At 39.2% G+C, this 17469-nt stretch overlaps 1 protein-coding gene across 11 annotated transcripts in view; it reads left to right on the top strand.

Moving 5' to 3' along the window:
* ZMYM5 (zinc finger MYM-type containing 5) overlaps nt 1–17469 on the top strand; it is a 76886-nt gene that overhangs the window by 38361 nt on the left and 21056 nt on the right. For 7 of the 11 annotated variants that reach the window (XM_047722845.1, XM_047722839.1, XM_047722842.1 and 4 more), the window contains exon 8: nt 221–1435. The exons of 2 other annotated variants lie outside the window; for them this stretch is intronic. In XM_047722845.1, coding sequence (XP_047578801.1) covers nt 221–979 — 759 coding nt within the window. In that variant the 3' untranslated portion in view covers nt 980–1435. Of the gene's footprint in view, nt 1–220; nt 1436–12926; nt 12951–15982; nt 16028–17469 lie in introns of those variants that run through there. 2 more of the 11 variants (XM_047722847.1, XM_047722848.1) reach the window with 2 other exon arrangements.

Raw genomic sequence — 17469 nt, 5'->3', positions numbered from 1 at the left:
GCATAAGTGGATGGGAGGGGCAAAGGGAGAAGCAGACTCCCTTCTGGAGTCCAACCGGGGCTCGATTTTAGGACCTTGAGATCATGGCGTGAGCCGAGGTCAGACGCTTAACTAACTGAGCCACCCAGGTGGCTTTCTTTCAACAAATCTAAGATAAAATTGTAATCTATTTCTCCCTTTCAACAAATCTAAGATAAAATTGTAATCTATTTCTCCCCAGATGATGGAAACAAAATCAAAAAATTTGTCAGCATCAGAAAACAGAAAAAGGCATGCTGTTAGAGAAGAAAATGAAAGAAAATTATATGGGCCATTGAATACTGTTTTAGAAAAAAAAGAGGGAATACCGAATAAAAAGGAAAAGACTCCAGAGCTACAGGTTTTGGCAGAATATAGCACAGATACATCATTGATCAAACAGAGTGTGAATTTAACTTCTTCGGTGTTAACCATAGCTGATAAATTTCAAGAGCCACTGGAAGAGAAAAAACCAGAAGACTGCATTATATCAGTTGTACTTTCTACAGACCCAGGTACATGGCCCCGAGTTTTAAATACTAAACAACGGGACATTCTTGTTGAAAATGATCCGCCTCAAGTAAGAAATTTTAACTTTCCAAAAGACAGTACAGGGAGGAAATTTTCAGAAACTTACTACACACGAATTCTTCCAAATGGTGATAAAACCACTAGGTCCTGGTTACTTTATTCGACTTCAAAAGATTCTGTGTTTTGTTTGTATTGCAAACTTTTTGGGGAAGGGAAAAATCAACTGAAGAATGAGAATGGGTGCAAAGATTGGCAGCATTTATCACATATTCTTAGCAAACATGAGGAAAGTGAAATGCACATCAATAATAGTGTTAAGTATTCAAAATTAAAATCTGATTTGAAAAAAAATAAAACTGTGGAATCTGCAGGACATGGATTACAGTATGAGAATGAGAAAAATGATGGTGTGCTGTTGCTGTACCCATAATATACCTGATGTGGTTCTTGACATAGTAGGGGCTTAAATTTATTCAGAAAAGATCTGTACCCTAATGATCAGTACCATTTTTGTTGGGAGGATCCTATAACTCAGCAGTTCGTTAGCAATAAGTGTAATAGCAAATAGTAAAGAATGTTTCTGTTCCAAATTCTAAAACTAATTGGATTCAATAGTAGTTAATGCAGATATGAATAAAGTTAGTTGTTACGTTTTCATTCTGTCAATTCACACCTTTTAAAATTGGCATTTGAGGGCTAACATTTAACATGTTTGGTTAATTTTCTGTTCTGATTACTTTGCAAGGAGAAAAAGGCTTCAATTTATCAATACTAGTTTGAACAAGATACTATGTGACTGTTCTCTTCATTATTAAAGTAAAAACTTTCAGAAACAGTTTGAAAGTAGAATGGAGTCTGAAACTGCAGCTTTTTGCTATTAAACCAAATAGCTGGGGCGCCTGGGTGGCTCAGTGGGTTAAGCCGCTGCCTTCGGCTCAGGTCATGATCCCAGGTCCTGGGTTCAAGCCCCACATCGGGCTTTCTGCTCAGCAGGGAGCCTGCTTCCTCCTCTCTCTCTGCCTGCCTCTCTGCCTACTTGTGATTTCTCTCTGTCAAATAAATAAATAAAATCTTAAAAAAAAAAAATAGCTGTGATTTATTTCTTTCGGGCAAAACATTTTTTATTATTTCAGCAAAACAGCATTATTTGTTACATTATATATTAAGGTGATTAGTCTGCATTTTATTGGTCTTAATTTATAAATGTTTTACCTTCTATTGTATGAGAACTATAAGAATAAAGAGTGTAGACCTATTTTTATGTTAGTACAAATCTGAGAAATATTAAAAATATATTAAGTCTACCTTTAGGTATTGTGGCAATTTTTTTTCTTCTGAAGGAGACTACATGCTTAAATTTGAGAAATACACTAATGAAAATTAAGGATCCCTATTTTTTTCAAAAGAACACTGTTCCCATCACTATATTTAGTAATTTTCCCTTTGTATCTGATTTTGGATATCAACTTTATCATATATTAAATTCTTACCTATACTTGGGTTTTGTCTCAAAGCTGTGGAATAAAATGGCATATGAGCAACGACTAGAGCAGAACAAGGTGCATTCTTTTTGTTGGGGTGACATTAGGAGTACTTGTAGACTCTGTGATGGCAGTGAATAAAATTAATTTTAGAATACCTAGGAAAATCATTCTCATTAATTTATAACCATTATGGTTTTTGACACTGGACCATTTCAGTCTTTCAGAGTTGGATTTGAATGAAGCTTTGGGATGTTTCCAAAAATCCAGTTTATTCTTGGAGGCCAAAGAGGATACTCTAGAGAATATAACGCAAGTTTTGAAGTGCCTTTACAAATGATTAGTGGGCTCATTATTTCAGTAAAACTTAACAGTTAATTGAATGACATTATATTAGACCCTTGGTATCAGTGGTTATCTGAGTAAACTAATGAAATCAACTAGTGGCTACTTAAGATAATTTGCTTAAAACGTTGAATTTATGCATTGAGAAAACAAAATTAAATCATCTCCTTTAAATTCTCTCATTTCTGGGACACCTGGGATGCCTCAGGCAGTGAAGCATCTGCCTTCAGCTTGGGTCATGATCCCAGCCAGGGCCCTGGGGGCTCCAGTCCTGCATATCATGCTCGTTGCTCAGCGGGGAACCTACTTCTCCCTCTGCCTGCTGCTCCCCCTGCTTCTGTGTAGGCACCCATGCTCTCTGACAAATTAATAAAATCTTTAAAAAATTCTTTCTTCAACATACTGCATACCTATAAGGCACAATAAACTCTTCATATTGTAATGAAGTAAATGTAAAAAATTCGAAAGATGTAGATGCTGGGTTTATCCATGTTCCCCATAAATTTCATTCAACTCTTAGGTATGTGAAATTTTTCGTTATAAAATGTTGAGGGAAAAATTAACTAAATTCAGAACATAATAAGAATATCTCTAAGGAGGGGAATAATGTTTTTTCCATCATCAGTTTTTTTTAAATTATAAAATTACTATGTTGTTACTATAGAAGGAAGAAAGCAGTTAGTCTTGTTTATCATCTGCTTCCCCTGCGGAAGGACTTGTCATCAGTGATCTGGACTGTACGCAGGGTTTATTTTCATCTTTCTAATTTCATTGAGAAAAAGCATTAGGAAACATCTATTAATTTAATATGAGAAATTAGGAAGTACAATTCAGAATAACAGTCCTTAAGAAATGGCAGTTTATTGGTTTTCTCTTTTCACAGAGGACAAGTGAAATTCATAAATTTTTTATATGTACAAGGTACAGCTTGCTACATAGGATGTAAAAGTGAGTAAGTGAAGTGAAGAGCTCAAGTTCTGTAGAAAAAAATAATGCTTTATCATTTCAGGTCATGTAACTCTTCTGATTCAAAGTTTTGAAGTTCCCTTTTGCTTTTAGTTTAAAACTCCCAACTCGGGGCTCCTGGGTGGCTCAGGGGGTTAAACATCTGCCTTTAGCTTAGGTCATGATCTCCAGGTTCTGGGATCAAGTCCCGCATAGGGCTCCCAGCTCAGCAGGGAGTCTGCTGCTCACTCTTCCTCTGCCTCCCCCCTTGCTTGTGTTCTCTCTGTCTCTCTCTCACAAATGAATAAATAAAATCTTTTAAAAGTAAAAAACCTCCCAACTCCTTGGTACATAAGTAGCTGCAGTCATGAGTGGCAGGTAATAGGGAAAGAGGTGGTAGACAAAGATGACATGAAGTACAAAACTGTAGACGTGAATAGTGCTCTATAATTTTGAATTCTAAAGTGTGACCATGTTAGAATGAGATTAAGAACTTGAGAATTTAGGGGCACCTGGGTGGTGCCAGAGGTTGAGCATCTGCCTTCGGCTCAAGTCATGATCCCTCCGCTGCAGGCTCCCTGCTCAGTGGTGACCCTGCTTCTCCCTTTCCCTTTGCCCTTCCCCTGCTCATGCTCACTCTCGAATAGATAACATCTTTTAAAAAATAGTTTGAGAATTTAACTAAGCTGAAAGAAAAGACAAAGCTAGTTAAGGAAAATAGTGTTGTATTGAGGACAAGGTTTTCAGAAGCTAGTGATTTTAAATGTAGAGAGTAGATGATTATGAATAATGTTCTGTAAGTCACATGTAGAATGAAGAGCAGTTAATCAGTTTGCTTCTACACATGAATAAAGCAAGGGAAACCTAAAACCTGGGAAATCATACTAACACCCAACACATATGGACGTTAAAAAGACTTTCATGACTGGGGCGCCTGGGTGGCTCAGTGGGTTAGGCCACTGCCTTCGGCTCAGGTCATGATCCCAGGTCCTGGGTTCGAGCCCCACATAGGGCTTTCTGCTCAGCAGGGAGCCTGCTTCCTCCTCTCTCTCTGCCTGCCTCTCTGCTTACTTGTGATTTCTCTCTGTCAAATAAATAAATAAAATCTTTAAAAAAAAAAAAAGACTTTCATGAGGCTCTTGGCTGGCTCAGTTGATAGAGCATGTGACTCTCGATCTCATGATTTTGCGTTCAAGCCCCATGTTTTAAGCTGACTTAAAAAAAAGACTTTCATAAATCATATGCCTATAAATTAATAAAAAATCTAATAAACTCCTAGTAAAACAGATCAAGGAATTAAAAAAAAAATAACCAGTATCTAAAGAAACACTGGAGGGATGCCTGGCTGGCTCAGCCAGTAAGGCATGCGACGCTTGATCTCAGGGTGGTGATTTGAGCCCCATGCATCAAAAAAACGAGATCCTATGGACATTAAAAACAAAAGGTTATGAACACCTTAGGTCAAAGAATTTGACAAATTTGAGGTAGTACACAAATCCTTTGAAAAACACAACTGACCAAATCTATGCCAAGACGAGCAACCTGGCTGGCTCAGTCAGTTAGTTGTGTGTCCAACTCTTTTTTTTTTTTTTTTAAGATTTTATTTATTTATTTGACAGAGAGAGATCACAAGCAGGCAGAGAGGCAGGCAGAGAGACAGGAGGAAGCAGGCTCCCCGCTGAGCAGAGAGCCCGATGCGGGACTCGATCCCAGGACTCCGAGATGATGACCTGAGCCGAAGGCAGCGGCTTAACCCACTGAGCCACCCAGGCGCCCCCTCTTTTTTTTTTTTTTAAAGATTTTATTTATTTATTTGACGGAGATCACCAGTAGGCAGAGAGGCAGGCAGAGAGAGATGGGGAAGCAGGCTTACCACTGAGCAGAGAGCCGGATGTGGGAAGTAGGCTTCCCATCCGACTCTTGATCTGGACTTGAGTCTCTGATCTCAGGGTCATGAGTTCAAGCCCTGTACTGGGCTCCACAGTTAGGCTCTGCACTGGATGTGGAGCCTACTTAAAAAAAATCTGTCCCAGGAAAAAATAGAAAATCTCAATAGCCCTGTCTTTATTGAAGAAATTGATTCTAAGGGCACCTGGGTGACTCAGTGGGTTAAAGCCTCTGCCTTCATGATCATGATCTCAGGGTCCTGGGATCAAGGCCTGCATTGGACTCTCTGCTCAGCAGGGAGCCTGCTCCCCACCCCCCCCACCCCCTTCTCTGCCTGCCTCTCTGCCTACTTGTGATCTCTGTCAAATTAAAAAAAATAATAAAAAAAAAACTCTGAAATTACAAGCTTTTCCACAAAGAAAACTATAGGGTCAGATTCTCTTTTCTTATGAAATCTTCCTTAAGGAAGAAATAATACCAATCTTAAAAATATACACTCCCAGAGAATAGAAAGAAAGTGTATTTCCCAACTTGTCTTATAAGGCCAGAAATACCCTGATAACAAAACCTGACAAGAATAATACAAGAAAAAAATTATAGACCATCTCTTTTATACTACTGTCCTAACCAAAATATTAGAAATTGATTCCAGTAATAAAAGGGATGATACATCGTAACTAAGTAGGGTTATTTCAGAAATAAAAGGCTAGTTTAACATTTAAAGTAATTGATGCAATTTACCATACAGTAAAAGGAAAACAATACAAGCCATCTTGATAGGAAAAAAAAATTTGATAAAACTCAACAGCCATTCATAGTAAAAACTCAGCAAACTTAAGAATAGAGGGAAACATTAGGAAAAGGGGAACCTCAAAAAACCCCTGCAGTTAACATCATAATAGTGAAATAACAATTTTCTGAGTTAAGGGACAAGACAAAAATGTACACTATTACCACTTCTACTCAACGTTGCTTGAAGTTCTAGTCAGTTTAATAAGGCAAGGTAAATAAAGGTATAAAAATCGGAAAGGAAGAATAAAACTCATTTGCATTTGACATGCCTATCTATGGAGAAGGACTAAAAGAATCTGGCAAACTATTAGAGTTAATAAGAATTTAATAAGGAAATTAGTTGCAATGTCAATATATTTTTTTAATTTTTTAAAAAAGATTTTATTTATTTGACAGACAGATCACAAGCCGGCAAAGAGGCAGGCAGAGAGGAAGGGAAGCAGGCTCCCTGCTGAGCAGAGTCCAGATGCGGGACTCGATCCCAGGACCTTAGGATCATGACCTGAGCCAAAGGCAGAGGTTTCAACCCACTGAGCCACCCAGGCGCACTGCAGTGTCAATATATTTTTTTAAAACTGTACTTCTGAGGTGCCTGACCAGTTCAGTCAGTGGAGCATGTGACTCTTGATCTCAGGGATGTAAGTTCAACCCCCACATTGGGTGTGAAGATTACTAAATAAAATCTCAAAAGAAAAAAATAGCCAAAACATTCTCGAAACAATAAATTTGTGTAGGATCTACCTATCCTGCCCTATCAATATATATTATAAAACTAGTCAAGTCTGATTTTGTGGAAAGGATAACAAATAGATCCATTAAGTCGAATGTAATAGCCCAGAAACTAAACTACACATGTATAAACACCTGGTCTACCCTTACAGTAAAGGTACTACTGCAATTCAATGAAGAAAGGATGATTGATGGTTTTGTCAAAAAATAGTGCTAGATAAATTGGATAGCCATATGAAAAAGTAAACCTTGACTCCTATCCACACCATGCACTAAATATATTCAAGATTCATCACAGACTTAAATATGAAAAGTAAAACAATAAAACATCTATAAGAAAACACAGGAAAATATTTTCATGACCTTGGAAGACACAAATTTTTTAAAAAGATTTTATTTATTTGAGAGAGAGAGAGAACAAGTCGGGGGAGGGACAGAGGGAGAAGTAGGCTCCTTGCTCTGCAGGGAGCAAGGACTCCAACCTAGGCCCATGGGATGGTGACCTGAACCAAAGGCAGACCTTTAACTGACTGAGCCACCCAGGGGCCCAAGACACAAATTTCTTAAACAGTACTCAAAATGCAGTGAGCATAAAAATAACACCTGGGTGGCTCAGTCAGTTGAGTGTCTGCCTTCACCCCAGGTCATGATCTCAGGGTCCTGGAAAGCCCCACCTCAGGCTCCCTGCTCAGTGGGAAGCCTGCTTCTCCCTCTCCCACTTCTCTGCTTGTGTTCCTGCTCTCGCGATCTCTCTCTCTGTCAAATAAAATTTAAAAAAAAAAAGGCACGGATCACCTTTACAAATAAATAAATAAAAACAGATTGGCAAATTGGTCTTCATTCAGAACTAAGAACTAAGAGATGGCAGCAGCAGTGGCAACGCAGTTTTTGGATTATCCCTAATCACCAATAAAAACAAAGCAAATAGCAAAACCAAAAACCATTAAAATAAAACCATTTTTACTACAATAGATGACAGGGTGGTCTCACAAACTGGTACCAGCCCTCTGAATGAGGAAAAGCAAAGCAAGAGGCATTTGATAGATCTGACAATAGAAGAACCTCAAGAGAGCCAACAAGTGTTAACTGGAAGATACATTAGGCCAATCCAAGAACTGGATTGGCTGGAAGGGGTTTTCCTAATTCAGTAACTGATGGGTTTAAGGAGTTCATAGGAAAACCATATAAATTCCAGAAACTGAACAGTTAAGGGTCCCCTCCAAGGACAAGGTCCTACACAGAGAAATCAAAATTAAGCAGATTAGGAACAATAGAGACCAAGCAAAGAGAAGTCTGGGTTAAAGTGTAAAATGGGAACAGAGTCAAGTAATCCGAGAAAGCTGGCTGAAATAGTTTTTTAATACTATACAAGGACAGTAGATGAAAGCTCTCTGAAGTACAAAAGCTATCCTGATACATTTCCTAATAATTCAGGAAAACTAAATTCAACCTACAAAAAAGCAACAAAAATACCAAAGCCAAACCCTAATAAAATTATTATAAAAGAGAATAAGGAACAGAAATCCAAAGAGATAATGAAAATAGGCTAGAAAGACATGCTCAGAAAACATCAAAACTGCAACATATTACTTTAAAACAAGATTCAAAAAGGAAAACAATTCAAGAAAATGATTCCCAATTTGATAGAACCTTAATCAGAGAAAATCAGAAATGAAGGCACAGATGTCAAGAAAAAATTAGAAATAAAAAAATGTCAGAAATAAAGACTAAGGTAGATGGAACACAAGAATGAACAAACACAACATACAGCGCATTAAAAGAAAAAGTGAAATTGAATTTTTAAAAATTTTTATTATTTTTTATTTTTTAAAAAGACTTTATTTGAGAGAGAGAAACTGTGAATGAGAAGGAGCAGAGGGAAAGGGACAAGCAGACTGTGCTGAGCACGGAGCCTGACTTGGAGCTCAATCCCAGGACCCCAAGACCATTATCTGAGCTGAAATCAAGAGTTGGATGCTTAACAGACTGAGTCACCCAGGAACCACTTATTTATTTTATTTTTAATTAAGCTCTACACTGTTAAACTTGAACTCACGACCCCAAGATCAAGAGTTTCACGCTTTACTGACTGAGCCAGCCAGGTGCCCCTAAATAGGGGATATTTTTACGAATAGAAAAGAAATGGAGATCACACCCAGTGGCCCATCAACCCCATGCCCATGGCTCATGAAGGTAAAAGATTTTCCCACCCTTGGGGCCATGGTGGACCCATGGAGACACCCAGGGTATAGCTGCTATGAGAAACTACCTGAATAATGGAAGTAGAGATGTGTTGAATGAGAATTTTGATTTGTCACAGGCTTCATATCCACTGATTCTTACGACTGAGTGGGGGATGTACCCTCTTGCAATAGTGTTGAACCTTCAGATTTTGGGAACTAGTGTAATTTTGATATATATCAAGAACGTTCTATTGTGGATCCAGAGGTAAAGAACATGGAATTAAAAAAAAAAAAAGGGGGCACCTGGGTGGCTCAGTGGTTAAGCCTCTGCCTTCAGCTCAGGTCATGATCTCAGGGTCCTGGGATCGAGTCCCACATTGGGCTCTCTGCTCTGCAGGGAGCCTGCTTCCTCCTCTCTCTCTCTCTCTGCTTGCCTGTCTGCCCACTTGTGATCTCTCTCTGTCAGATAAATAAAATCTTTAAAAAAAAAAAAACAAAAAACACCATGCCCACACACACTCACAAATTCAGTGTCAGTTAATAAAAGGTTGGTATATGTTCCTCATCTAGAGAATCTTGGAATGACCACGCTGATACAAGAAGCTATCATTACTGTGAAAGGAATTAGCCTACGGAGGCATATGGAAAAATTTAAAGACAAACACTATGTCATCCGGTGCGAAGAATGGCCAAGGTGCCTTGGAAGGGGTGACCAGCAGACTTAACTGCAGAGCAGGAGGACCTGTGAGAGTCTATGAAACAGTACATATTCAAAGGACCAAGAACATGGAAAACACAGAAGTTAAGAAGCACAGTGTCTACCACCTTCATTCTACATTTTGTCAGGAAACAAACAAAAAACCCAACAAAACAAACATGCATGTAGAGAAACTGAGTTTATTCAGGAAAGGAATACTAGAACAAAGAATGAATTTGTTATAGCTTAACCTTTTTTTTCTTTTTTGGGGGGGGTGAGTAGGAAGAACTCTTTCATTCCAAGAAACATCTTTTCTTTACTAAACAATAAGTGAGGTTATATCTTTTATATTCCTTCCTAAAATCTCACAAAATTAAAGTGAAAACCATGACTTTCTTAGAGTCTATAATCTCAGAACATTCAAATAAGTTTCTTATGGGTTATCATCCTTAATTTGCTCTGACTAGAGACAAATATTTCCTATGGGTTTCTCAGAAAAACAGTTGTCTTCAGAGATTTGGAGAAGAGTTCTTATACTTTAGGAAACCTAAGAAACACCTGGGAGCTTACTTAAACTGCAAATGTCTGATGTGGGGCCCTAGGGCCTCTACTTTTACCATTCTGTAGGGGATTTGGGTGCAGACTGCCACTAGATCACACTTTAAGAAACTGGGCCAGGGGAACCGATTACTTGCAGCCAAATTTGGCATATGTGTGCTTCCTCTTTTCTGTTTTTACAGTTCCTTGTGACAACAAAATGCTACCTGCCACTTCTGAATTTTTGTGTTCTACAAATTCCATAGCCATTTTTCAACTATATCTAATTTATATACTGTGTTTTATTACATTCCACTCTCTGTAGGCTTTAAATTTAACTTAGGAGATGGATTTTTTTTTTTTTAAGAGAGAACTAGCAGGACAGCAGAGGGAAAGGAAGAAGCAAGCTCCCCCTCTGAGCAGGGAGCCTGACACCAGACTCAGTCCTAGGACCCTGAGATGATGACTTGAGCCAACAGCAGATGCTTAACAGACTGAGCTACCCAGGTGCCCCAGGAGATAGACTTTTAATTAATGTATTTAACAAGTAACACAACCTATCCCTATTTCATTTTAGTTTCTAAATATGAAGTGGAATGTATCTTTTTCCTAATTTATGTTGTAGCCAAACCAACCAGTTTAGTTTCAAAGGAGATCCGGTGTTTTATAGTTTTCAACGTACAAGTCTTTTGTCTCACCAATTAAGTTTACTCATATGTATTTCATAATTTTTGATGCTGGGATTGTCTTTTAAAAACAAATTTTTTTTAAAGATTTATTTTGTCAGAGAGAGTACACAAAAGCAGGGGGAGCTGCAGGCAGAGGGAGAGCAGGCTCTCCACTGAGCAGGGAGCCTCAAGCAGGACTCAATTCCAGGACCCTGGGATCATGACCTGAGCCGAAGGCAGATGTTCAACTACTGAGCCACCCAGGCATCCTTAAAAACAAATGTTTATTATTGAGTGCCAATGTGCCAATGCCTTGAGCCAAACATTTTCATAATCTTGACTCAAAGTCCTAAAGCTAATAGGGTTGATTCAATTCACCTGTCTGCTGGTTTATCCTTCAGTCTAATATGCCTTGGCTGCCTCTGTTCTAATTTTAATCCTAATTAAAATATTCAATATACGCAGTTGACACACTGTTGCTTTGCTCAATTTCTTGGCTCTTTTTTTTTTTTAAAGATTTTTATTTATTTGACAGAGAAACAAGGAAGGAAACATAAGCAGGGAGAGTGGGAGAGGGAGAAACAGGCTTCCCGCTGAGCAGGGAGCTCAATGTGGGGTTCATATGTGGGGAAGGCGGACACTTAACAACTGAGCCACCCAGGTGCCCCTCTTGGCTTGCTCTTATAATGCATGTCTCTTCTCCTGACAAGACAATCAGAGATCAAATCCTACAGAGTTTTCCTCCCCTTCTTCTTGAAATAAGCCTGTTTTCTAACATTCCCACTATTTCCTTGGCCCAAGCCTAATCATATTTTTCTTACCCTTGTGCCAGAATTTCCTATACAAGATCTATCTCTTTTATCTGTGCCTCTCCACTACAGTCCAGGCTTCACTCTACTACCTAAAAAACAACAACAACAACAACAAAGGCAGCCTTTTCCTGTCTTTTGCCTCGATACTTCTATTAGCTACTATATTAGTCTGCTAGGACTGCTATAACAAAGTACCACAGCCTGGGTGCCCTAAACAGCAGCAATTTATTTCCTCACAGTGGTGGAGGGTAGAAGTCCAAGATCAAGGTGTCAGCAGAGTTGTTTTCTCCTGAGGTCTATCGCCATGGCTTGCATGTGACTGTCTTTTTCCTTTGTCTTTCCTTTTTCCTTTGTCTTCGCAGTCTTTTCTCCTAACCTTGTCTTCTTTTAAGAATAGTCATATCAGATTAGGATCCACCCTAATGACTTCATTTAAACTTCATTACCTCTATAAAACCTCATCTCCAGGGATGCCTGGGTGGCTCAGTCGGTTGAGCGTCTGCCTTCGGCTCAGGTCATGATCCCAGGGTCCTGAGACTGGGTTCCACATCAGGCTCCTTGCTCAGAGGAGAGCCTGCTTCTTCCTCTGCCTGCTGATCCCTCTGCTTGTGTGCTCTCTCTCTCTCTGTTTCCCTGACAAATAAATAAAATCTTAAAAAAAAAAAACCCTCATCTCCAAATACACTCTGAGGTACTGAGGTTTAAAACTTCAATATATGAATTTTGAAAGGACACAACAGCTTGGTATAGAAGGATATTTATAACTGGGCCCTACAAGCCACTATCAACTTCATCTTTTGATTACTTTCTATCACAGCCTTGCCTTCTCTAGGTTTTTCAAAAGTCATCCCCCTGACTGACTTCTGTTTCCTCTTCTCCCTTATTTTTTTTATTTATTTGAGTGTGTAACACTCTTTGTATTCATAATTGATAAGCTTGAGGAAATGGTGTGTATGTATATGTATACACACATATATGTATATGTATATGTATATACACACACACACACATATATTTTGTAATTCACAAGGAGATAAATGGTAATATTGAAAGGCACTGGGGAGGCCCATAGTACCCAAGCTTTATTATAGCAGGCTAAGATCCATCTTCATGCCGGTCATTTCTGAATAGGCAAAAGGCATGATAAGGAAGTAGTGCCAAAGACAGAGCTGTAGGATTCTAAGCAGGAGTGATTTTTCTATTATTAAGGCTGGTTTGGATTATAAATCTATGCAGATTTATATTGCATTCCTTGAACTGAATAATCCAAAGTGATCTCTTTGTGTTCTTCCTCTAAATAGGTCCACTGAGGGGACTCCCGGGTGGCTCAGATGTTAAGCCTCTGCCTTTGGCTCAGGTCATGATCCCATGGGATTGAGCGTGGAATCAGGCTCTCTGCTCAGTGGGGAGCCTGCTTCTCCTTTTCCTTCTTCCTGCTTCTCTGCCTACTTACACTCTCTCTCTGTCAAATAAATAAAATCTTTAAAAAAAACAAGTAAATAAATAAAATAAATAGCTCCATTGAAAGTTTAAAAACTTCCTGAATCATTTTCCTTTTAAGGGTGAAATTTTGTTTATCTGGCAAGTCACCCACTTCACTGGTATCCTAGATTTGTATTCCCTGTACAGAGTGTGCTTTGGAATTTTCGGGTGCGTTGGTCTGGTCAGGCCCTCAGGGAGCCCCATGTTCTACTGGGGAGGCCAGTTCTATGGGGGAGGGTCTGAGACTTCAGGCAATTAAGGTATTCTGAGCTGGTGAATGCTGGAGAACACCAAGGCACACCCTGGCACTGGAAACCCTGGTCCTACAGTGCCTCCAGCCTCTGCAATGGGCTGCCAATTCCTAGAGGCCACAGCTTCGGCTTGGTCCTTCCTAGGTTCTGGCTACAAATTTGATTTGTGGAGCCCGGTTAAGGCGACTTGCAGCTGGGTTGTACCGTTTATGTAGCTTGGCCCTTCCCGCCTGGCACATCCTCACCTCTTCCAAGTTCAGAGCTGCCCCCTCCCTAGAGCGGTTAACCCAGAAGAATGGGATAGTGTTGTCTGCTGACACTGAACCAGAGGAGGGCACCATTCCCTAAGGGGTGTAGAGACACCCAGGGAACCTGAACGACTTGGTCACAGCCTCCGGGTGTGGTGTGGACTGCAGGCACTGCGGAGGTGCAGGGTAGAGAGGGCTGTTAGGGGTCAGGGGAAGTAGAGGCCAGCTCCTTTGTGTTGTCCAAAGGCGCTGTGCAAAAGCAAAGCCAGACAAATGGTTGTATCTCACCTCCTCTGGGAGGCGTTTTCTGGGTCCCCAGGGCTGCAATTATTTTATTTATATTTGAATGGATTAACAGATTCTTATTTAATTCTATTGATTATAATCCACTACTATCATTTATTTTGTTGCCTAAATTTTCTCAGATTTGGCCATTGGAACTCTCTTTAAGTTCACTCGTATGCCTCTTGACATATCTCCATTTGTTTTTTGCATTTTCTTGTTTTCTGGCATTATAAGATGTTTCAGGCTTTTGTACTTTCCTTGCTCCAGCCCTAGAATCAGACATTTCTCCAAAAATCCCAGGTTCTTGTTAACTGAATTGGATGTGGTATCTTCTTGTGGTTTTATTTTGTGTTTCCCTAATGACCAGTCACGTAGAACTTCTTTTCATTTGGTTGTTGGCCATTTGTGTATCTTATTTGGGACTTAGATAGGACTTATCTATTCAAGTTTTTGCTCATTTTTTATATTTATTTGTGCATCTATTTATTTATTTAATGGATGCTGTTGAGTTGCAGGGATTCTTTATATATTCAGGTTAGTAATCCCCTACCAGATGTATGATTTGCAAATACCTTCTCCCATTCTGTGGGTTGTCTTTTCACTTTCCTTGATAGTGTAACTTCTCATTTTTAATGATCTTTTCATTTTGTTTTATTGTTAGTTCCCTCTTTCATTTCTGTGAACACTCTAAATAAAATTATTTTTTTTAAAGATTTTATTTATTTATTTGACAGACAGAGATCACAAGTAGGCAGAGAGGCAGGCAGAGAGAGAGGGGGAAGCAGGCTCACTGCCGAGCAGAGAGCCCGATGCGGGGCTCGATCCCAGGACCCTGAGATCATGACCTGAGCCGAATGCAGAGGCTTAACCCACCCAGGCACCCCAAAATAAAATTATTTTATATGCTATAATCATTCCAGTGCCTGGTCTTATTTTTTTTTCATACTGATTTGTGTTCATGGTGGATTGTTTGTGTATATATATTTGTTAAGAAACAAATAAGCAAAGGGGAAAAAATGAGAGCCCAATCAAAAAACAGACTCTTTTAATTATAGAGAACAAACTGATGGTTATCAGAGAGGAAGGGGGTTGGGAGGATGGGTTGAATAAGTGATGGGGATTAAGGAGTGCACTTGTTGTGATGAGCACTGGGTGGTGTATGGAAATATTGACTTACTGTATTGTACACCTGAAACTAATATAACACAATATGTTAAAAAAGAAGAGAAAAAGAGAAAAAAGTCCCTGAACTGGAGGATATCTCAAAACAAACAAAAACCCTCCAAAACTGAAAGCAAAGAAAACAAGGAATGGACGGGGTGGGGGGGTACCAACAACACAGAACAGAAAATCTAAGAATCCTGGGACAGCTATGAAAGGTGTTAAAATGAGCAGTGGGAAAACCAGAAGAAAAAGAAGAGAGAGAAACAGAAGAAAAGCTTGAAACATTAATGTCTGAGAATTTTCCCAAAGTAATATCAAATACCAAACTACAAATCCACAAAGTTCAGAGAACATCAAGCAGGAAAAATTTTTAAAAACATTCACGGGGGGGCGCCTGGGTGGCTCAGTGGGTTAAGCCGCTGCCTTCGGGTCAGGTCATGATCTCAGGGTCCTGGGATCTAGTCCCACATCGGGCTCTCTGCTCAGCAGGAAGCCTGCTTCCCTCTCTCTCTCTCTGCCTTCCTCTCCGTCTACTTGTGATCTCTGTCAAATAAATAAATAAAATCTTTTAAAAAAAAATAAATAAATAAATAAAAACATTCACGGGGTACCTGGGTGGCTCAGTCATTAAGCGTCTGTCTTCAGCTGGGATCATGATCCCAGGGTCCTGGAACTGAGCCCCATGTCCAGCTCCCTGCCCAGCGGGGAGCCTGCTTCTCCCTCTCCCACTCCCCCTGCTTGTGTTCCCTCTCTCACTGTGTCTCTCTCTGTCAAATAAATAAATAAAATCTTTAAGAAAAATTCAGCTAGGCATATCATTTTGAAACTACAGAAAATCAAAGTAAACAAAAATCTTGGAAGAAGAGAAAACAGCCTGCCTATAGAGGAATAAAAATAACAATTATGATTGTTATTTCTTCTCCTCAGAAACCATGCAAGCAAGAAGAGAATGAATGAAATATTTAAAATGTGGAGAGAAAAACCTCACCAGTATAGAATTCTGTATCCTGTAAAAATACCTTCAAAAAGTGAAGGAGAAATCAGCTTACTCAGACAAACAAAATTTGAGAGACTTTGTTTTAAGTAGTGCATTCATGTAAGAAATGTGTGTGCTTTCCCCCATATAAGAAATGTTAAAAGCATGGTGCTTTAGGGCACTGGGGTGGCTCTGTCCATTAAGCATCTGCCTCTTGATTTCAGCTCAGGTCATGATCTCAGGTTCATGAGATTGAGTCCCTCTGTGGGGCTCTGTGCTCAGTAAAGAGTCTGCTTGAGATTATCTGCCACTTCCTCTGACCCTCCTCTGCTAAAATAAATTTTAAAAATCTTTTTAAAAAAAATGTTAAAAGATGTTCTTTACCTTTTTAATTTTTCGAAAAGATCCTATTTATTTATTTGACAGAGAGACAGCACAAGCAGGGGGAACAGCAGGCAGAGGGAGATGCAGGCTCCTCACAAAGCAGGTGGAGCCAGATGTGGGACTTGATCCCAGGACCACAGAATCATGACCTGAGCTGAAGGCAGCCGCTTAACCCACTGAGCCACCCAGGCACTCCTGCAGTTACCTTCTGATACCATACAAAGTTATTATAGTATAATTGATTATATTCCCTATGCTATGCTTTATATCTCCACAATTTATTTTTTTATAACTTGAAGTTTGTAATTCTTAATTGGCCCATTTCCAAACTCTCATCCCTTCTGGCAACTACCAATTGTTCTCTGTATTTATGAATCTGTTTCTCCTCTTTGTTTCATTTGTTTGGATTTTTAGATTCCACACGTAAGTGAAATCATATGATATCTGTCTTTCTATGTCTGACTTATTTCACTCAGCATAATACCCTCTAGGTACATCCATGCAACAAATGGCAAGATTTCATTATTTTTTATGTCTGAGCAATATTCCATATATCATATCACATATAGCATATATAGTATCACTTATCAATAGAGTTTGTATATGTGTGTATATAACATATACGATAATATATAATATATATTATATATATACACTGCATCTTCTTCAGCGGTCATTGATCAACGGACATTGGATTGCTTCCATATCTTGGTTATTGGTTTTTTTTTCATATCTTGGTTATTTGAAATAATGCTACAATAAACATAGGAGTGCATGTATCTTTTTTCATTTAAATTCAATTAATTAACATATAATGTATTACTGTTTCAAGGGTACAGGTCTGTGATTCATCAGTCTTACACAACACACAGTGCTCACCACAACTCATACCCTCCCCAACATCTATCACCAGCTACCCATCCCCCCACACCCCTCCCTTCCAGGAACCCTCAGTTTGTTTCCTAAGAGTCTTTTATGGTTTGTCTCTCTCTCTCTGGTTTCATCTTGTTTCATTTTTTCCTCTCTTGTCCTATGATCCTCTGCCTTGTTTCTT

This window comes from Lutra lutra, chromosome 3, assembly GCF_902655055.1.
Source record: "Lutra lutra chromosome 3, mLutLut1.2, whole genome shotgun sequence".
NCBI classification, from domain to species: domain Eukaryota; kingdom Metazoa; phylum Chordata; class Mammalia; order Carnivora; family Mustelidae; genus Lutra; species Lutra lutra.
Note: the sequence above shows the minus strand (reverse complement) of the source record. Positions and strands in the feature narration are given on the sequence as shown.